At 45.3% G+C, this 20,845-nt stretch overlaps 3 protein-coding genes across 7 annotated transcripts in view; all 3 read left to right on the top strand.

Annotated features, from left to right (window-relative positions):
- Positions 1-6,845, top strand: part of ift140 (intraflagellar transport 140 homolog (Chlamydomonas)) — a 31,232-nt gene extending 24,387 nt beyond the window's left edge. For all 4 annotated transcript variants that reach the window (XM_064322305.1, XM_064322301.1, XM_064322302.1 and 1 more), the window contains 12 exons: positions 111-288; positions 670-860; positions 973-1,068; positions 1,437-1,569; positions 1,656-1,799; positions 2,209-2,337; positions 2,979-3,161; positions 3,566-3,772; positions 4,016-4,228; positions 4,441-4,607; positions 4,836-4,977; positions 5,114-6,845. In XM_064322305.1, the coding sequence (XP_064178375.1) occupies positions 111-288; positions 670-860; positions 973-1,068; positions 1,437-1,569; positions 1,656-1,799; positions 2,209-2,337; positions 2,979-3,161; positions 3,566-3,772; positions 4,016-4,228; positions 4,441-4,607; positions 4,836-4,977; positions 5,114-5,332 (2,002 nt within the window). In that variant the 3' untranslated portion in view covers positions 5,333-6,845. The remainder of the gene's footprint in view (positions 1-110; positions 289-669; positions 861-972; positions 1,069-1,436; positions 1,570-1,655; positions 1,800-2,208; positions 2,338-2,978; positions 3,162-3,565; positions 3,773-4,015; positions 4,229-4,440; positions 4,608-4,835; positions 4,978-5,113) is intronic.
- A 1,398-nt stretch (positions 6,846-8,243) lies between these two features.
- LOC135248090 (E3 ubiquitin-protein ligase TRIM56-like) lies at positions 8,244-12,350 on the top strand. The gene is made up of 2 exons (XM_064322306.1): positions 8,244-8,560; positions 9,483-12,350. The coding sequence occupies exons 1-2, from the start codon at positions 8,477-8,479 to the stop codon at positions 11,547-11,549; spliced, it is 2,151 nt and encodes a 716-aa protein (XP_064178376.1). The 5' UTR covers positions 8,244-8,476; the 3' UTR covers positions 11,550-12,350.
- A 2,104-nt stretch (positions 12,351-14,454) lies between these two features.
- ccdc78 (coiled-coil domain containing 78) lies at positions 14,455-20,766 on the top strand. Of its 2 annotated transcripts, none has more exons than XM_064322299.1 (14): positions 14,455-15,047; positions 15,299-15,430; positions 15,541-15,627; positions 15,817-16,170; positions 16,619-16,669; positions 16,910-16,998; positions 17,091-17,169; positions 17,438-17,563; positions 17,977-18,182; positions 18,309-18,522; positions 19,281-19,324; positions 19,452-19,533; positions 19,905-20,005; positions 20,210-20,766. In XM_064322299.1, exons 1-14 carry the CDS (start codon positions 14,946-14,948, stop codon positions 20,334-20,336), a joined length of 1,794 nt encoding a protein of 597 aa, XP_064178369.1. In that variant the 5' UTR covers positions 14,455-14,945; the 3' UTR covers positions 20,337-20,766. The 2 variants fall into 2 exon arrangements, with proteins under 2 accessions (XP_064178369.1, XP_064178370.1); XM_064322300.1 differs by having other exon boundaries at positions 14,467-15,047; positions 18,309-18,483.
- Positions 20,767-20,845: the final 79 nt, after the last annotated feature.

The raw sequence follows: 20,845 nt of genomic DNA, 5'->3' as shown, positions 1-20,845 counted from the left end.
CTCTAGTTTGTGAAGGAATTTGTGTGTGAAACAGTCCTGCCTCGGGTAGTGAGTGACTCCCCGGGCAGTGCCCCTGCAGCGTGTGACCTTTGGGCCCCTCCCCCCCACAGTGAGGCAGTGTGGGAGAACATGGCGCGGATGTGCGTGAAGAGCCGGCGGCTGGACGTGGCGCGGGTCTGCCTGGGGAACATGGGCCACGCCCGGGGCGCCCGCGCCCTGCGGGAGGCCGAGGTGGAGCCCGAGCTGGAGGCCAGGGTGGCGGTGCTGGCCACGCAGCTGGGCATGCTGGTGAGGCAGTGCGCCTGCTCAGTGGAGCTACTCAGGCCTGCTCTGTTTCCCTAAGACCTGCTCTGTTTCCCTAAGACCTGCTCTGTTTCCCTAATGCATGCACTTTAACTGTGTGTGTGTGGCTGAGTCACTTTAATATAAAACCGCCTTAGAGTATTTTAAAGTGATTAACTGCATCAAGTACATTGGTATAAACTTTTTTTGGAAGATAATGTAATTCCAGACTGTTTGTGTTGAGGATTCTTCAAAAACGTAATAAATGCAAATGTAAAACAAGGTGAATATATGTGCATTTTGTATGTAGATACTGTATGTGAACTGTCATTACCCATGTGCCTCTGAACGTGTCCTCTGCTACACTGAGGTGTTGTGTGTGTGCAGGAGGACGCAGAGAGACTGTACAAGAGCTGCCGGCGCTACGACCTCCTCAACAAGCTGTACCAGGCCTCGGGCCAGTGGCAGCGCGCCGTGGAGACGGCCGAGACCCACGACCGCGTGCACCTGCGCACCACCTACTACGGCTACGCCAAGCACCTGGAGGCCACGGGGGACCGCAACATGGCGCTCGTGTAGTACGCTCCGCCCCCCCCCTTCGCCCCCCCGCGCGACGCCGCCGTCGTCTTTTCACTCCCGCTTCCCGCGGGCGTCCTCGTCTGACCCTCCCTCTTGCTCTCTGTCGCGCAGCTACGAGAAGTCCGACACCTACCGGTTCGAGGTTCCCAGGATGCTCTTGGAGGACGTGCTGTCTCTGGAGATCTACGTGAACAAAATGAAGGACAAGTAGGTTCAGGCGTGCGGAGGCGAGAGTTCCTGATTGGATGTGGTGTAGTCACAAAAACTAGAGGAACTTACTGCCTAGAATATAAATAGAATTTAGGTCTTAGAAACCAACTTACTGAATTGACTTGAGTCTCCTTTTGATGATCAAGTGAGTGTTGTTCCCTCTGCATGATTATTGTAATGGAAAGCTACAGCACTGCTTCTTCATAGCATAAGTCTCATTCTACACTCAGAAGCTGGAAACATGCTAGGTCCTTGTAGATAGTGTATATCAGTTTAATACCATGTGATTAACTCCAGTGTATTTTCGTGCCCGGTTTTGTTGCTTGTTAATGTGCCCTGTGATAACGTGCCCTTGTGTGATGCAGGAGCCTGTATAAGTGGTGGGCTCAGTACCTGGAGAGCCAGTCAGACATGGAGTCGGCGCTGCGCTACTACGAGTACGCGCAGGACTTCCTGTCCCTGGTGCGGGTGCACTGCTACCTGGGAAACATACAGAAGGTAATGTGCCGCTACAGCCTGTGATGATGATGATGATGATGTAACCGAGAGCGAGGGAAGTTAAGTCTGAGCCCGGCTGCTTGCAGGCGGCGGAGATCGCCAACGAGACGGGGAACCGCGCCGCCTCGTACCACCTGGCGCGCCAGTACGAGAGCCAGGAGGAGATCAAGCAGTCGGTGCACTTCTACACGCGGGCCCAGGCCTACAACAACGCCATCCGCCTCTGCAAGGTAGGGAAGCTCCTCCTCCTCCTCCTCCGGCTGCTCCCTGCCGCTGCCGTGGAAACGCGGCCTGTTCCGTGTGGTTATCGGGAGAGTGGATCGCTCCGATTCAAGAGCAGGCATCAGCTTCTGCTGTTAATTTATGCGCTTTTCCCGGGTTCTGAGAAAACAAGTCATTTTGGGCTCTGTGGCTCTAGTGTAGCAATGTACACTGTGGTCTGGGATTGAATTTCACAGAACAGCACAGTGATAGAGGATGTGGCTTTGGACAGGCCCATGAATATGATTGGGTACACCGAATTTGAGGAATATTGAAAATAGCAAATAAAAATAGGTCTGAAAAGAGAGGGTCCTTTTGAGTGTGGCCTTGGTGGACTGCACGTGAGAACGGACTCCCAGGAAAGCGCTGTTTCTGCAGGAGAACGGCCTGGATGACCAGCTGATGAACCTGGCTCTGCTCAGCAACCCAGAGGACATGATGGAGGCCGCTTGCTACTATGAGGAGAAGGGGACTCACATGGACCGGGCCGTTATGCTCTACCACAAGGTACTGGGACGACAGCCCTGTGTAGCCAGACCCATCAAGTCTAATGAAACTATGAAGAAGTAGAAATGCTCAGTGTGGTAAATGTGCATGACCATTTCATTTTCTTGGTGCAGAAACAACATTGTTATCATTTTTATTTCCATTTTGAGAATTTCTGAAATTTGTTCATCTGGTCTCAGCATTTTGCATACAATGCAGTTAATCTGACCATTAAATAAATAAAAAGTACTTTTTAATTTTGTGCAGGCAATCTGAACAAATGACTAAATGCATAAAACTTGGGATTTCATACTTTTTTAATGTTATGAATTGAAGATATTGGAGACAGGCACTAAAATATACTGTATGTGCCAGAAATTTGTAATGGTAATATTTGCCACAAGGTGTCCTCAGTTGACAACATCTGGCACTGTGCTTGTACCGGGGCCATCCCAACCACAATAATATTTACTCCACAAACTTTTATCATGTGGTGAAAATACTGAATGGAAATATATCTCCTAGTATTCACTGGAGGGTCATCTGTCACAGCGGTAGGAGAAGTAAGTAGAGCCCGTGCACAGGCATAGACGACGCGTGTCACATGAACGTGGACGCTGGTCTCTGGGCCTTTCTGACCGCGTGCCGTTTGCCTCGGCCAGGCGGGCCACTTCTCCAAGGCCCTGGAGCTGGCCTTCTCCACCCAGCAGTTTGCAGCGCTGCAGCTGATCGCCGAGGACCTGGACGAGAGCTCGGACCCGGCCCTGCTCGCCCGCTGCTCCGACTTCTTCATCAAGCACTCCCAGTACCAGAAGGCCGTCGAGATGCTGGTGGCGGCCAAGAAGGTATTCATCTTTCTTTGTTTTTACACTTTAGCGTGTATGATATTAAACCCCGTGCTGGTACCCAATCCTGGTTGAATATTCCACCGTCTGCTGTTTCCTTTATCCTCGTCCTCTTTACCTCTCATCCTGTCTCTGTCTGGTTGTCTGATGCCCAAGGTGTGGTGGAGAACCTTGTTCTAATGGTGAGGTGTAATCCCCTTCTTTGACTCCCAGCCAAAGGCAATTGACATAACACGGCATAATTTAATAGTCAATTGCGAAACTCCAAGCGGTTTATGGGAAAATCCTTGCCTCTGAACTGAATTTGAATTGACTGGCTTGCCACCAAGCTTCTTCAGGCCCAGGGCCCCTGTTCGCAATGCTGACTTGGCGCGTTGCTGTGTTTTTGCCTGTGCGCTGCTCAGTACCACGAGGCCCTGCAGCTGTGCCTGGACCAGAGCCTGACCATCACAGAGGAGCTGGCGGAGAGCATGACCGTGTCGCGGGACTCCAAGGACCTGCCGGAGGACGCCCGCAAGGAGCTGCTGGAGAAGATCGCCGACTGCTGCATGCGCCAGGGGAACTACCACTTAGCCACCAAGAAGTACACGCAGGCCGGCAGCAAGCTCAAGGTCCGTCTCACCGCCTCCACTGTAACCCTGACCCAGCAGGGTTAGGCAGGCTTTAAACCTTCTGTTTCCTTTTCAGTTTTTCCTATGGGAAAAGGATTTTTTGTTTGTTTTCTGTTATGTTTCAATGTATGAGCTTTTAAGTGAAATGGTTTGCGAATTTTACTGCCGCTTGAGGCTGGTGTCACTCGTGACCTTCAGTTGTCACGGGAACCTTCCGGAAACATTCCGCGCTGTGCCCCGCAGGCCATGAGGGCGCTCCTGAAGTCCGGAGACACGGAGAAGATCGTCTTCTTCGCGGGGGTTTCCCGCCAGAAGGAGATCTACATCATGGCTGCCAACTACCTGCAGTCGCTGGACTGGCGCAAGGACCCCGAGATCATGAAGAACATCATCGGCTTCTACACCAAAGGGAGGGCCCTCGACCTGCTGGCCGGCTTCTACGAGGCCTGCGCCCAGGTACAGCCGTGGCTCCGTGCCCTTTCACTTCCCAGAAAGGGTTTTGGGTCACGCTGTGTATGTTTACCAGCTCGGCACCACTGTACCATCATACCAAAGCTCATCGCTAGTTCACCCTGACATTTGGGCCAGCGGTTTAGATTAACCTTGCGGTGTATGCCCTGGACTGACTGGTCGAAACGCTCAGTCCGCTTTTCCTTACGCCGTTGCAGGTGGAGATCGATGACTACCAGAACTACGAGAAGGCCCTGGGGGCGCTGACGGAGGCCTACAAGTGCCTGGCCAAAGCCAAAATGCGCAGCGCGGAGGAGCAGGAGGGCAGGCTGGCCGAGCTGCAGCACAGGATCACCCTGGTGAAGAGGTTCGTCCAGGCACGCAGGTAACAGCAGCACTGCAGGCCGCCTTCTCCTAACGGCTGACCGTGTGATTGGTGGATACTTAGTGGTTAATAGGTTCTCTGTGGGCTTGTGTGAAGTGTATTGTCTGTGTGTAAGAATGTTTCTGTGTGAGTGTGTCTGTGTGTTTGTGTGTGTGTGTGAATGAGTCTGTGTGTTTGTGCGTGTTCGTGTTTGTGTGTGCGTATAACGGATAGCCTCCCTTCCATCAGGGTGTATGAGGAGGACCCAGGGGAGGCTGTGCGCTTGTGTGACACGCTGCTAGAGGAGGCGGATCTGGACCCTGCCGTCCGTATCGGAGACGCTTACGGCTTCCTGGTGGAGCACCACTGCCAGCAGGGCAGCTACCAGGTGGTGAGTGTCTGTGTGTGCGTGTGCCCTGCTGCAGAGGCCAGGGAGGGCCTGAGCAGAATCGCGTTCGCTACAACCGTGGCTCGTTTAAACAGGACGCTGCAGCGCCGCCTGACCGCTCTGTCCCTCTGCTCCACAGGCCCACCGCAAGCTGGAGGAGATGCTGAAGCGGCTGCCCTCCGTCAACGTCAGCTACTACGTGAGCCAGCGCAGCCTGGAGGCCCTGCAGCTCGCCATGGGCGTGGCCCTGGGTGGGACTCGGGGGCCGCCGGGGGGGCGCAGCGACCGCAGGGACAGCGGCGGGGAGGAGGACGAGGTGGAAGAGGACGAAGCTTTGGAGGCCCATCAGGGGGACTGAGCCTCCTCGGGCTCGCCTCCTCTTCCTCCTCTCCCAGCCTCAGCTGGGGAGGCCTCCACAGGGCAGCTTGCGCAAGCTGCACAGGGGCCCCCTGCCTTACCAAGGTGCCATCTGTGATGAAGGGGAGGTCCTCACGCTGAGGGTGAGGCTCCTAGTCCTACCAGACCCCTGGACAGTTGTGTCCCGCAGCCACCCTTGGGAGAGGGGGAGAGAGACCACGTGAGCACCACCTCTCTATACGTGGAACAGGACCCAGAGCAGTACACCGCTTTGACTGGGAGCATTATGCCAACACCAATCCATCAAGAGAAATGCACAGGAGAACCAGAGCGCCTCCGTTTTCTTCCACCCAGCCTCCCTTAATCTGTCTTTTATATTCAGCTCTCTCTGAAGGGATCTTTACTGTTTGCATGCCTTATCCCTCAGTCGTTTGCTAATGAGACTGGCTCTGGGTTCTTTAGATAAGACGAACATCTAAATATTTATTTTACTATACGTATATTACATCCTATACTTTCCCTGTATGTTGCATTGGACAAATCAAATGTAAAATTACCCTCGACCTTATCGAACCACAACAAAGGAAAATAATTGACTTGACTTTCAACTTAATTTTGAAGGGAAATTCCACTGGAACTAATCATGAACTTAAAATACAGAGAATGCTAAATTTGGTTCTTGTTTAAAATTGCTTACTTTCTCATTTGTGTTTAAAAAGGCTGAGGCCTTTGTTTAAATACTCAGTGGAGATGCACTATGGGATATCAGGCTTTCTCTCCAAAGTGTCCATTTTTGAAAGGGCTGCCAACTGTTCTCATTTCCCATGGGTGTCAACAATCCAGGGGTACCAGCACTCCCATCATGCATTGCTCCTTTGAGTTTGCAAAGGTCACAGCCTTGATGAAAATAAGTTTAAAAAAGCAAGCAATTTTGAAACATCAATTCAAACCATAAATTCTTAATTCTTTTTTTTCCTTTTCCCTTTAAATGTTTGCATGTCTGTCTCAAAAGCATTTTTACCTTTCTTGCACCGGTCTACTGTTTGTCTTTTCCAAAATGGCTTTAATTAATGAATCCTTTACGAATCTTGCCATTTCTAGGGCCTGGGTATTGATCCGTCTTTTTGGGAGGCACCTGCATTGGAGTAAGTATAAGATTCAAGAGCCAATGTTTCTCCCGAGCATGTACATTGATACTTGTTCTTCTCCTTAATTAACCCTCCAAGAGATCTCAGGGAATCCACAAGGTCTATATACCAAGGTCCCCTTCAAATCATCGCTGATGCAGAAAAACCTTGATTTTTAATTCACTACACATAAACTATGTACTCAAATATGAATATATAAAGTACAGTGTGTCAGATGTTTACACAGTTTCAAATTGTGTGCATTGTGTGTTCATTCTTCTTTTTATACATGTGCAGCAATGTGTCTGCATTCTGGAAATGTAGAGATATTTTTAAAGTACGTACTGTACAGTATTCAATTTTTTCAATAAAAGTTTTTCTTCGGTTCCTTTGTTGATGTAAAAATTTTATTAGTGAGCTTATTTCATGTATGTCTTAAATCTAGTAGAAAATCGAATCCACTGTCTTCATTGTATAAATGCTTATTGTGCTCACAGTCTTTGTGCTGTGATTTAAGCTGAAGCCTGACTGAAACATCTTGTTTGGAAAAGAGTAGGTTAGAAATGGGATTAAGGTTGCTTTACTCGGAAAAGAAAAGAAAAAGAAGATTCAAATAAGTTCCAACACAGGAAATGGACGGAGGAGACCGTAATGCCAAGACTTCTGCTGAAAAATCTATCCAGTGTGGGCGTTATGTCTTGGTATGTTCATATGCATAATAATATAGAGGAAATTAGCTCTTGCTTGTTACCCCAAACTTACATACTTCACCTTTAAGTGCACTATGGTGTTAATTTACAAAGGTGCAAAAGTGAGGTGATTATAGAGGTGTCTATATACAATAATGTTTAGAACAAAGACACAATTGGTAGCACAACTGGAGCAAAAAAGAGGTAGAGAGAAAGAGTAGAGGTGTTGCCAAAGGAAAGAACTCAAAGCCAAATACACCTAAAATAGGCCGTTTTAGGCCTTTTTGCATAGGACTACCAAAACAAACAAGACCTTATCCACTCTAATTAACCAAACAAAAACAGAGTGGGTGGCAACCACTTCTAACCTATGTCTATAACAGAAAACCAACTTGTGTGCTGTGGGCAGGGTACCCCAAACTTACCTAGTCCCTCTTCCAGAGGAAAAAGAAACAGAACCATAAGGGACAGAAATAACAACTTGAAAGAAACAAACTACACAATGGAGTGCAGAATTACAAAGTATACAGGACACAAGGACAACAGCAAACAAGGCATCAGAGAGAAGAGATAGATCCATGCTGTTTCAGGTGGGCTTTATATCTTGAGTGAAGCAGGAAACAGGTTGATGAAGAATGGCAAGAGACCAGACCAAACACAGGAGACCTTAGAGTGAATTAACAGAAAAAATATTTAAAGAGACTAGAACAAAACCACATATTACAAGCCAAACCCAGAGGAGATTGCTCATTGACCAGAGCATCAGTCTCAAGGTAAAAATCCAGCATAGCATGCCTTTAAGTTTAGCTAAACAGTGAAATAAGTAGGGAACAACACTTTAACAAGCATAAAATGTATTTTTCTTAAAATAATTTCCCTGACCCTTTGCACACTTTTAGTACTAAACATCTGTAACCTATACATTTTGGGGTTACTTGCTCCAATTGTTTAGGTAGTTATACTTAAGCCTCGTTAAGCGAACCGTTTGGAACATTCCAGCCTTGGCCATTTTTATGCCTTCAATAGCCTTCAAAAAATTAGGCTAGGTGACATACGTCTAGAAAGCGCGTAAATCCTCATTTTATCTCGCGCTTACCGGAAGTACTATTATTTATTGTGGCTATCATTACTTCACACTCCTCTTTCCAGCCTATTAGAATTAACTAGTTATTATAATTTATGAAGTGTATGACATGATCCCTAACATTAATATCATTAAGATGAATTGCAGATGCTCTTTAATTATCCCCGTAATCACAATACCGGGAACTACAATTTAGGGAAAACGAAACCTATGGTCCGCTGTTTATCTAGAGACCGCCTGGGTTCATGAAAAACAAGCTAAACCAGGAAGAAACTTTTGAAACAGTCCGATCGACGCCAAAGGGCGCTTCTCTTTCGTTTATTAAAACGGTAAGATAGGAATGAATGTATGTTCTTTTTATACATCAAATGCTGGTTATGAAAATGCGCCTTGTTTGTATTACTGTAGTTACAGTAGCCTGGACTTTTTCAGATTAGGTTGGTACATGCAACTCTTAATCAACTAAATAATATTACAGCCGTAACGATAACAAAACCATGTTAAGAACGTAAACTAATAAAGACACAGATAATGTACAGATCGTATCGTTTACGCCTGTGTGTTGTTTTTCTGATTGCAGTATGCTGGAAGTTATTAATGTGAGCATGACGATTTCTCATGTATTTTGTGATGTCCTGTAGCATGTATCATGACCATGGGATAAGGCTAGTTTCGAATCAATATCGAAGCAAAACTCTTGCTCATGTCTACCTTAACTGATAGTATCCTTCTTATATAATAAGCCTGCGTTCTGTTTACAACCATTTTGTGTCCAGTGTTAAAACCGGCACATGCACATACCCAGCATTGTATGAAGTCAAACTATCCGTGCTTCTGCGTCTGCGAGCAATGCGGGGTTGAATTTTGTGTGCGTTTACAGTAGCTTAATTAGGCTGTTGTTCTGGGCTCATTTACAGTTTTACACGGCATGCTTCGCGGTCGCTGCAGCTACGTGGCACCATCTGTTCACAGCATTCTCTTTCGGTTCTGTTTCCAGAGCTATCGCATTGTCAATAGCTAGCTTGACCAAAATTGTCAGATTTCAGTAATATAGTTACTTGGTAGGACAGACTTGCCTTTAACTTAGTATTCAATATTCAGAAAGCACTTAGTTGCCACAATTGCTTTATTTGATCTGACCCTTGTTAATTATCTGTTGTACTTGGCTTGTTAAATTAACTGGTCTTCTAATTGTTTGCACTCTTTGAAAATTACTGCACACCATACTGAGTATAATATTTTTGCATATAGGGGACCAACACCATGGCTGAAGGTAAAGGCAACATCTCAGAGAAAATAGAAGAGGAGTTCCTGCAATGTAAGATCTGTTTTGAGGTGTACAGGACACCTCGCACCCTGTCCTGCCTTCATTCTTTCTGTGAGCCATGTTTGGAGCTGCTGCTGGACAAACAGAAAGGCACAGTGACCTGTCCAGAGTGCCGCGCAGTCAGTGACCTGCAGGGCTGCGTCCGCAATGCCAAAGCCAGCTTTTTCATCAACAGCCTCCTGGACCTTTTCCGATCCAAGACCACCGAACAAACAGCCTGTTCGCTGTGTCCGGCCTTGGGTAAGTCTGCTGTGCCCGCCTCCTCGCGTTGTTTGGACTGCGCCGACTTCCTGTGCACGTCCTGCGCCCAGGGCCACTGCCTCTCCAAGCTGACGCTGGAGCACCGAGTGGTGAGTCTGGAGGACTACGTTGCTGGGCGCTACGATGAGGAGGCCAGGAGAAAGCAGGAGCGCCACTGCCAGAACCACCAGGAGCCTCTGCGGTTCTACTGTAACACCTGCTCCAGCACCATCTGCAGGGACTGTCGCATGCTGGAGCACTTCTCCCACGAGGTGCTGTCCCTGGCCCAGGCCACCACAGCCAGGAGGCCCCAGCTAGAAAAGCTCATCGGCAGCCTGGACGGCAACATAAGGAGCCTGTCTCAGCAGGAGCAGGAGGTGGGCTCCGCCATACAGCAGCTTAAGGAGGCAGAGAGCGTCATTATAGACCAACTCGCCGGACACATATCACTTATAATGGAACAGCTTTTCACTCAAAGGGATGCCGTTTCTAAGGAACTGTCCGACTTCATCCAACAGCAGGAGCAGAAGTACCTGTCGATTAAAAGTGATCTCTGTGATCATGTCAACTCAGCACAAAATACCAAAGACTTCTCCTCACAAGTCATGCAGAAGGGAAAGGACTATGAAATCCTGGATCTGGAGCAGACCATTCAGGGCCAAATTGAGAGACTTAAGAAAGTCAGCATCCCAGTCGTTGAGACGAAAACCCCTTTGCTGATGATAAAGGAAGATATAGACTTGTCCAGTGGAATGTTCCAATTAATGTTTGACGTACACGCAGATTCACAGAAGAGTCCAAATGTGTCTGACACCGGCCTCAAACAAGAGCCACAGACATCGGCTCCGAAAACTGCTGAGACATGCGCTCAAACATCCACCCCTCCTCAAGCTCAGCCAGCTCAGGCCATGCAGCAGATCCCGCCTCCAAGTCCATGCGGGAACCAACACAGCGACATTCCAAGTTCATTCTCTTTAATCCGTTTTTTTGACACAGATGATGACGAGAGCAGAAATCACGAGAACATAACCGGCATTAGTCTGTTCCCAAGCCGGGACATAGTGATTGCAGATACCAGCAACTTCAAGATCAAGAGAGTAATCCGAAATGGACAAATTAGGGAAACCATCACCACTGAAGACAGGGGCTGGAATGACATCAACCCTTTCAGTGTTGCGGTGTGTGACGACACCATTTTTTTTACATCAGGATCTAGGCTGTTCAAGGTCCCAGAGGACCAATGTGATGACATAGTTCAGGTCTGCAACCTGCGAGGGTCCCACAACGAGTACTGCATTGCAGCTTATCAGAACGAATACATTGCGGTGAGCGAAGGCACTTCCTGCTCTCTGTCTCTGTACGAACCCAATGGCGTATTAGTGGACAGAGTTAATCCCGACTATGAAGGAAAATTTGTTTTTTTGGCGGTGAACAGCATGGAAGAGTTCATCATCTGTGACACAATGAAGAAGTGCATTATCGTCCTGAACCGTGCAGAGCAGATTCTAAACATATGCAGTTCTGCTGATTCTTATTCTTTTAATCCCAGGAGTGTCTGCGTGGACAAGTGGAGCAATATCTATGTCGTAGAGGGTAAGAGGATCGTGCTGCTCTCGCCCAGTGGTGATTTTGTGCGCCAGCTGTTCAGCTTCTCTGGGTACACACCGAAGCTTATAGCTGCAGATGATCATGGACACCTCATAATGGTCAATAAAAAAGGAAATGTCAGGATCTACAAAGCCCAACTGTAGCTCATAGTATGCACCAAGCTGCAATGAGCAGATACGTTTTTGTTGTAAAACAAAGACTATTTTGGCTACAGATGTAAATATTGGTTATCGCCTCAGCAGCGCAAACAGTCAACAAGGAATTGTGCCAGCTGTGGGAATTCGGACCAGTGTGGCTCTTTCCTCAGGAAGAGCATTGACATGGATCATCAGTATGAAGTATAAATCGTCGTTGTTTATACTGCTTACATTCCTGTTTTTTTTTTATAGACAAATCACTATAAATAATGACTTAATTAAATAATGACAAAGATTATTCCCATTTTGTCATATTCGGTTACGTTTCTTGTTTCATTATGTTTTCATGCCGTTTGTGTTGGTAGCATGACAAAGTGATGTAGAAAACTGTAACACAGAAAAAGAGAAGGCTATCTTTGTTTACAGTTGAGGCTGTAACTGTCAGGAAACAGATAAATAACACACATCTTGGGAGCACAAGCCACCATGTGCAGCATTTTCAGTTCAGTCTACTGATACATTACAATTTTTATGGACCAATTCATATTTTAGTTAACTGATTTTTTGCAATTATTACAGATAATAAGAAATAATCACACTTATTTGTTGGCATCTCAGTGTTGGGCCAAAAAGTTTCTATTCTGTTATGTTTTGTCAAAATCTAAAATTTATTGAAGATTATTCTGCTCTTTAAAAATAAGACAGAGGCTTGTGATTTATTTTGCAAATCATACATATTTTGAAAGCAGCTTGTTTAAATTGGTATTTGTAGAAAAGATCTGCTCAATAAACTTGATTTCTATGATGTATGCTTGTATATCCTGCATCATTATAATCGTCTGTGTTTATTTGGGAATGTGCATAATTAGTTTTACATACTTTAAAATTTTTATAGCAGAATTTATTAAACGAATTGGTTTAAAAACATTGAAACAAAAGTTTTTTGAATGGCCACAAAGAGTAGGCATCCTAACATGAGCAAGAAAGCAATGCAATTAACAATTTCACATGCAAAAAACGTTTTTCAAGGGAACTACATTTGAAATGAAGTTCTAATTAAATTTTAATTGAATGCCAGTGACTTGCAATTGTTAAGGACTGTTTAGGGAATCTACTGGCCCTGTTGTAACTAGAAAAATGACAAACGTTTACCTAATATTTATTACATGTATCTGCTACAATCTTATCCTGGTACAAGTGTGTGTGATACAAAACAGATATGCATGTACAAAAAAATATAAAAAAACAAATTTGACCCTTTTTAGTTAGAAAATCTTTTGGATACTCAATTACAGGAACTGACAAATGCAGTGAAAATATTGTAAAAATTTACATGGCTTAAAACAACAGTTGAATGAACTAATATTCTGTAAAACATTTTAATGGATTTTAAGAGTCGACCAAGTTGAAAATATGGGAAAATAAGAGCACTACAGCACACTGAGCACTGGCAATGCCCACAGTGACAAAAGTCTATACTGTACTTAGACCACATATGACTGCATTTCAGACAAAAATGTGTCCTTAGCTTAGTAGATCGGTATGGTATGTTGGTCAGGATGGAACCCGCTGACTGAGCCATGCTTTTATTTTATTTTTTGAAGAATTATCTATATGGATTTATATTTCACAGCTAGCTAGCTGTAAATCTGGGAGAAAAATGCTTAACCATCCTTGGAGGTATGCCATTAGCTGAGACTAATGTGACTAATGTTTCCCATATTGGTCGTTTTTAAAGTTAAATTTAGAAAATACTAAGAGGATTCTTTTTTACAGTCTCTGAATCACAGTCATTAAATTTTCACTGGTAAGGAATTTGTTTTATAAAATAAGTTAACTACCTTGTTGGGGGCATTTTTTTCTTTTGTGTCATAGATGCTAAAAGATCAGTTGTATTCTCTGTGGACTAAATGCTTTGTGGCATGAAGGTCTGTGGGCTCCAGCTGTGCTTATTTTTATTTTTTGCTCACATTTGAAGTCACGCAGTTAAGGATCCCAATTTGAATTCCGTGACTACACTAAAAGAACAGCTTTTTTGGGGACATGCAAATTCATTGCACATATGTGAAATACTTAAATAATGTGACTAGGCAGCTCCATGGATTAATCAGTTAGCTGCAGGTGTGTCTTTTATAGTTAAATTGAAGGGAATTATTACGGTTAATCTGATTAACATTTAATTTTATGAAAGGTAAGTGGTGATGATGTTCAACAGCAGGAAAATGCGTCTGCTAGTGTGGGAAATTATTTTGACATACGGCAAATGGATGTGACCTAAGCGTGTTCAACTCGATGCCAGGAGGCGTGTGATGAGTTCATAACATCCCCTTAATTTCAGAGCATTTACTCATGCCATAGCGTTTATGCATGAAACAATATAGAATTTTATTTGACATGTGGTCACATAGCGTGGTACATGGCAAACCTGACCTATTCGCAAAAATAACTATATAAACAGATCTGAGCTGAATGAAACCTGCATACAAGCCCTCATGCACGATTGAACCCTGCTCAAAGCTACTTCACACAAGCACAACATATAAGACTCACCAGTATCAGTATCTGACTGTTGGTGTGACTGATCAACATGGCTTGTATGAATAGCACCCCAAGGCATCACCCTGTTTCACAATACAATAGCCCCTTGACTATTGGCAGTTTTGCACTATAAATAGCTCTACCTAACTGGACTTTGAACTTGTCAATCTACCTGCTTACTGTCAACATTCAATAAAACGCAATTCAAAAAGGGTTTCTTCTAGGCAGTTTATATAATTTACCTCAATCTTCCTTTGTTTGATATGTCCCCTTAAAATACAGGCTACACAGCAAAATTTCCAGCGTTAAATCAACTTTCATAAAATACATTTTAGTCGGATCCGTTTGAATTCACTATCTTTGTTAGTTGTACTGACACTGAATATTTTCTGTTCGATAAATACAGTTTGATTGACATTTTATGTATGCAGCCTAATTTTGCAATTTGACTAATAATATTTTCCGTGTGCCATGGCTACCCCGGCGTGTTGGCCGGGAAACTCAAAACACTGAAATTAGTTGCACGCAGTACTGGTTCACTCCGCACGAGTGTGCTGCTGTGACACACTTCGCTCTTACTCTTTTTGCAAGTTGGAAGTCGCTCGCACGTATTACCAGAACATCCAATGTCTAAATTCGAATTCGTGCGTATATAACGATATAAATTCTACTTCGGACCAGAACTCATAAAATACATAACTTTTAGAGTTCACGGCCTTGGACTAAGCACACGAGTATGTGTTCGACAATATTTGCGTAACTCTGAAAAGTAGCATGTTCATTGGGATGGGCAGCCCTTAGCAACAGTTCAGGATTTGTTTTTGGAAACACGAGCGCGCACGCAAGGCCATTTCTGCACACTGCATGAACAATACACGGTTTAACTATCCTCATGAAATGGAATCCCGTGAAGATGGGTTTGTCAACGAACTTGAAGACAGGGTTCGGTTTCTCACCGACGAAAATGTAAGTTTGTTCACTATAAAGAAATAACCCAATGCAAGTAGGTATTTGCTGATCCGGCAAAATAAAATTCAAAGCGAAATATCAGGAAGAAGGAATAAATTACCATCGACATGAATATAAGATACAACGGTTAATTAATCTGGAGTGTGGATTACACAGATAATTGTCAGTAGATTTTCAATAAATAGGAAACATTAGAGTGGATGTAATAAACCCCAGATCCTGTGTACATCATCAAATTACTTCTGAAGGTACAGCTGCGGGACAAGAACGAGCGTCTCTTCAACAGACTGGGTAGCCTGCAGTCTAAACTGGGTCAGCTGGCCGGATCAAAGACCGACCTCTCTTCCAAACTGGTCAACTGCGAAGAGGAGAAACTGAAGGTGTGATAAATGTAGAGGTGTACAGAAGGATATTTTGCTAAAGAAAACCATTTGATTGCTACACGCTCATGGATGGGTTTGGGCTTAATTTGTTCTCTGTTCCTTTTTAGATGGCAAAGGATCTAATTGATGTCCAGATACACACTAATAAGATGAGGGAGCAATATGAAGCAGAAACATTTGAGCTGAAAAACAAGGTCACTGCAACACAAAGCCTATGGTACAAATATCACTCAAATGAAAGGGACAAATCAGAAATTGAGATGCACATGATGGATTCTTATACATTTTAATGAAATTATATACTGTGGATTATTCAGATGGATGAATTGTACATTAGTTTAGTTTTTTTTTTAATGTTCTGCTGTCCCCTCTCTACACCGCAGATTTTGTTTCAGGAGAATCAACTCATGGAAATGGAGATGGAGCGGGACAGGCTGCACAGAGACATCCAGCACACTAGGGGGCGTCTGCAGGTGGCTGATAAGAGTTACAAAGAGCTGGTGGATGAGTACATCACTCTGAAGAGCAACTACTTGGTTCTGAGTGAGTCTCACGAGAAGGAGGTCTGCAGGAACGAGGAGCTGAGTGCAGAGTTGCTGAGCCTGGCGAACGCGCAGGACTCTCTCCTCAGGCAGCAGGAGAACCAGGCCCGCTCCCAGGCTGTGTACGGAGAGACTGCCCACGAGCTGGAGAGGGTACGGGCTCTCGTCAGCAGGATGTCCCAACACAGGGCGAGGGTGAGTACAGAGCTTCCTCACTGGCATCATGCCACAAGTGGTGAAATGGGCAGTTTATATCAGACGAGGGTCAAATTCTTAACACCGGAAGTTTGAGATCGAGAACTGTGGTATCCATTTAAGGATGAGACAGTGATACACTTTAATTTGTGTATGCTTAGCCTCCATTCACAGCATGTGTAGATACATGTCTTTTTTTAAGCTTTTAACCCTTTTGTCTCTCCAATTTGCTAATAAGACATTGCCATCTCAGCCAACTGAAAGCCTCCCTTGGTGACGCTTGTGCCAATTGTGCATGGCCTTGTGCGGCTTTCAGCCACAATCGGCACTGGCACACTCGGGATTAGAGAGGAACACTCATGTACTATAGCAGTGCTGATCGGATGAGCTACCCATCAGCTCTGTGTCGATATGCTTCTCAGTTCCATTTCACCTTCTGTCTTAACAGTCTGAAGAGCTGGCAGCCTCAGAACAAGAGCGGAAAGCTGTTGAGAGAAGTGTGAGTCTCCCCATTAACCCCCCCCCGGGTTTAACACCACCACTGTGCTGAACACAGTTCGTCACAGTTTCTCATTCTATCATGCAGAGCACTGTAATGTCTGTGAAACTTACATATATTTATGAACAGTGAGCTGTTGCATCATTATGAGGTTTTAAGTACAGTATATACAGTACTTTTGTTACTGATTAATTACACGCAATGCTTAAACAGTCTACTGTGTGACCTTTCCCTTGCCAGATTCTTGGAAACCAGGATCAGATTAAAGAAGAGCTGGAGAGGATGAAGAAGAGCTACGAGGAACAGCAGCGCAGGCTGGAGGAGAAAGTGTGAGTTTGTTAGGTTGGGTGACCAGTGCGCCAGACCTCTTAGCTGGAGCATAGCTGGTTAAAGTTAACATGGTGTTAATGTGGTCTCCCAGGGTGGCAATGGGCAAGGAGCAACAGGAGAACAAGAGAGCCATCCGCAGCACCCAACACAAACTGGCAGAGCAGTCTGCAGTGAGTATACCTCTGTGTCCTTCACATTAGCTTAGTGGGTCCTCCTCTCGAGGATATAGATATCCTTAAAATGGCTGCCTGTTTTGGGTACATGGCTTAAAATGTTTTGTAACGTAGCAGCTACAATATAATTCATTCTGTAGAATTGAAAAAACCAAGCATGCATTGGATGTATGTGCACTTATGTTTGTGTGTGGATGCATACCTTTTGTGTGCGTGTAAAAACGCACGTTGTCAACACGTGTTTGCATGTTTGTTTGTGCTGCAGGCTCTGCTCAGCTCAAAGAGCCAGCTGAAGGAGGTGGAGGTGGAGAACTCCAGGTTGCAGATGCAGGTGAAGGAGCTGAATGAGGAATACCGTGCTCGGCTGGTGCGCTACCTGACGGACCTAGCGGTGAGTTCACGACCCCGTTCGGCATGACAAGCGCAGTTAGCCGCACAAGCCATTTAACCACTTCGCACAAACGCGGTGGCAGGGTTTACATTGTTCAGTGCTTTGGCTAGTCGGCCTTATCAGGGTGCCAAAGTCTGTTTGGGCCCGGGCTGCACAATTAATCGTAAATGAATCCTGCTCATGGTTTTGGCTTCCACGGTACATGAAAAGTGATCACCTGCGATACTGACGCATTGTTAGAATGTCTGCTCTGCTGTACGAAAACTCCATTATGCCGAAAAGGGGGCAGGAGGGATCTGGATTCCCTTATTCGGGCTGAAAAAAGCATGTCACACGTGTCTCTCTCTGTTTTAAAAACTATAGTGAATTCAGCAGTGTAACAGAGCCCTTGCTGCCGTGTCCTCTGCCTTCAGGAGTATGTGGACGGGCTGAGTGACGGACAGGGAGCCCAAAGGCCTCCAGAGCGTGCCCAGATGAAGAACTTTGTGGACAGCATGCTGCAGGACGTCAGGGCCTCTTACAGATCTCGGGAGGAGCAGCTGTCCAGTGCGGCCCGTGCATACAAAAAGAGGCTGCAGAAGCTGGTCAAAACCCACGAGGCTCTGCTCATTGCTTACAGGTAGAGCGCTCTTATGCCCTGCCTTGAGAAAGAGGGGCTCTATAGGCTGTAGGAATGGAGACAGGTCTGTGCGGTGGCCTGGAGTAGATCTGGACTCTATACTCGCCAGCTCTGTCTTCCTCCCAGAATGCAGCGGGAGCAGATTCTGGCCCTGGGTGAGCGCGGGCTGGACCCGGGGCCCCCGGAGGCTCACTTCGGCCTGACGGACAGCGAGCTGCAGGTGGAACAGAGCAGGGAGCTGCAGAGGCTGCGGGAGGACAAGGCCAGGCTGGAGAGCCAGCTGAGGGATGCGCTGGAGCAGGTACAGCATAGCACAGAGGAGAGGCCATTAATGCACCAGGTACTGTTCAGGACAGGTGGCAGGTCTTTCCTAGTGTGAGTACTGTGTGGAAAACCAGTTAGGAAAAGGGTTGCCTACAGTCATCACATGACAGTTTGAGATAGGGAACACACCATAGAGATTCTCAGTACAGATGTTCATACACCACATTAAAGCCTCAAAAATCAAGCCATTGAATGGCGATGTCCCTGTACTTTTGTCAAACACATTGAAACACATATAGATAGCATGCATTTAGGAAATAATACAATCAATTTCTTCTGCAATGAGGTGTAATGGCTGCCTGCAAACCATATCAAAAATGCATTGCTGCCACCTACTGTACTGGAGTATGGAGACTATGCTGAATCCTCTGGGCTATTTTTATTAAGCAGAGCATGATGCCTCTGTATATAGGCCTGAAGGCTAGAACCCAGGGACCTCACGAGTATAGCTCTCTGACTGTGCTATAGGTGCTTCAGTGCTGAGCATAGGACATAGGGAGAGGAAGTAGTCAAATGTCTGCCCCTGCTCTTGGAATCCCACAAGCTCCTTCATATATATTTTTACCCTGCTTGTAGTCTCAGTTCTGAGTTTGACATTAATATGCTCATGACACTTTTTATAGCTTATGAATAGCCAGCATGTTAGAGAAAATTCCATCAAAAACCTAGATGAGCTTGGACACAAAAAATCAGACTTCCACGATTCACCTTTCTGATCAGATGTTTAACGTGTTGTTGACATAAAGATCTAAACTAAGTCTTTATCTCTTTCAGAAGAATGTACGTTCTCACCCTGTTCAGAGTGTCAGCTTCCAGGAGTGAGTTCAGCAAATGCATCATCAGCATATGCAAATAAAGCTTAGTGCAAGTGTACAAAATGCATAATGAGTTTAAAAAATGATTTAAGGAGGTTTTTCAGTGCGACATACAGCATCTCTTTCACAGGTCACGGAATTCTGGGAAAATCACAGAAGATGGCTGGTCTGATATTAGGAAGCAGCTGAGGGAATTCACGCATTCTACTCAGGTACATACAGCAACAAAACATTTTGCCACTTTGATAACTGACACGTTGACTTATACACAGGCAGATTTTAACAGATAAGGTTGTATTGAACAGTTTAAAGTGGCATATCATATTAAAAAATGATGCATGCACAGGAACTTGCTAAAAGAGCAAGCAACTAAAATCCAAAAATGCCTTTAAAATGAGGTTTTATATGTTGCTCAATATTACCATGTCTGACATTGTTGGTTGTCTCTAGGCAGAAAAATAAGCACTTTTGTGACCACCAGTCTCCACAGATGTCGCCAAACCCACCAAAACTGAGCAATTAAGTATTGTGACTGTAAGATGTCCTGTGGAAATCATGTAACACTTTATATCCTTCTAAACAGGAAGAGCAGGAAAGGGAGCGTGCCCAGCTCATCACCCGGGCCACAGTTGCTGAGGAACAGGCATTGGAGCTTCAGGACTACGTGGATAAGCACCTTGGCAGGTATGGTATGTTGCACGCATTGACACCAGAGTGCAAATGGGCATGTTACTTCCTGAAGAAAAGAAGCACCAGCCAGTAGAGAAAGCTCTGCTTCCTTCAGTTCAGATGTGAATCCCTAATTTGGGTCTGGATGAGATGCTATTGAAAGCCTCCCCAGTGTGTCTCATTAGAGCAGGCCTTAACGCAGTCTCCTCTGTGTGGCAGGTATAAGCAGGAAGTGACGCGGCTCCGCAGGCTGTTGCGTACGGAGGCGGGCCGAGCCCATAGCGCCCAGACCCCTGAGCCCCGGGCCCTGCGCCGCTCGAAGAAGACCCCCAGCTATGAGATCTGAGCGGACCAGGTGCCTCCTCACACCACCGGGGCTCCACACTGGAGCCAAACACCAGGGGACCCTGCAGCACCTGTCACTCATTAATTTACTTTCCTCTGGAAGGAGCAGTGGAGAGTGATTGCACGCCCCAAAGTTATATGATTCCATGGTGTACTGCTATAGCACCCACATGTACCCATATGTCTAAATCCCAATTAGATCACAATTTAACAGTTTCCAACGCAGGCACCTGCAGACCAATGTATCCGGATGTATGTATCCAGAATGACAGTAAATCAGATCACGTGTTTGAGTGAAATTTGCTATAATAATTAATCTACTATTACAACAAGTTTTGAATTTGTGACAAGGTTTACATATCGATCTAATGCCAAAAAATGTCATTTCATAATGTTTCCATCAATGTAAATTAATAAAATGTTAACCATTAGTTAAGGGAACCATTTCACTTCTTGTATAATGATGTTTAAATTTAGAATATATCATAAGAGAAATTGAAAGAACTGCAG

Source organism: Anguilla rostrata, chromosome 2 (genome assembly GCF_018555375.3).
Source record: "Anguilla rostrata isolate EN2019 chromosome 2, ASM1855537v3, whole genome shotgun sequence".
Taxonomy (NCBI): Eukaryota; Metazoa; Chordata; class Actinopteri; order Anguilliformes; family Anguillidae; genus Anguilla; species Anguilla rostrata.
The sequence above is the reverse complement of the archived record's forward strand: the minus strand, read 5'-3'. Positions and strand labels throughout refer to the sequence as shown.

Excerpts from the sequence above, each read along its gene's own strand:
- LOC135248090 (XM_064322306.1), top strand. The coding sequence starts at position 8,477 with ATGAAAAACAAGCTAAACCAGGAAGAAACTTTTGAAACAGTCCGATCG. Across the intron at positions 8,561-9,482 it reads CTCTTTCGTTTATTAAAACG|GGGACCAACACCATGGCTGA; the intron begins GTAAGATAGGAA and ends TTTTGCATATAG.
- ccdc78 (XM_064322299.1), top strand. The coding sequence starts at position 14,946 with ATGAACAATACACGGTTTAACTATCCTCATGAAATGGAATCCCGTGAA. Across the intron at positions 15,431-15,540 it reads GCGAAGAGGAGAAACTGAAG|ATGGCAAAGGATCTAATTGA; the intron begins GTGTGATAAATG and ends GTTCCTTTTTAG. Across the intron at positions 19,325-19,451 it reads CAGAGTGTCAGCTTCCAGGA|GTCACGGAATTCTGGGAAAA; the intron begins GTGAGTTCAGCA and ends TCTCTTTCACAG.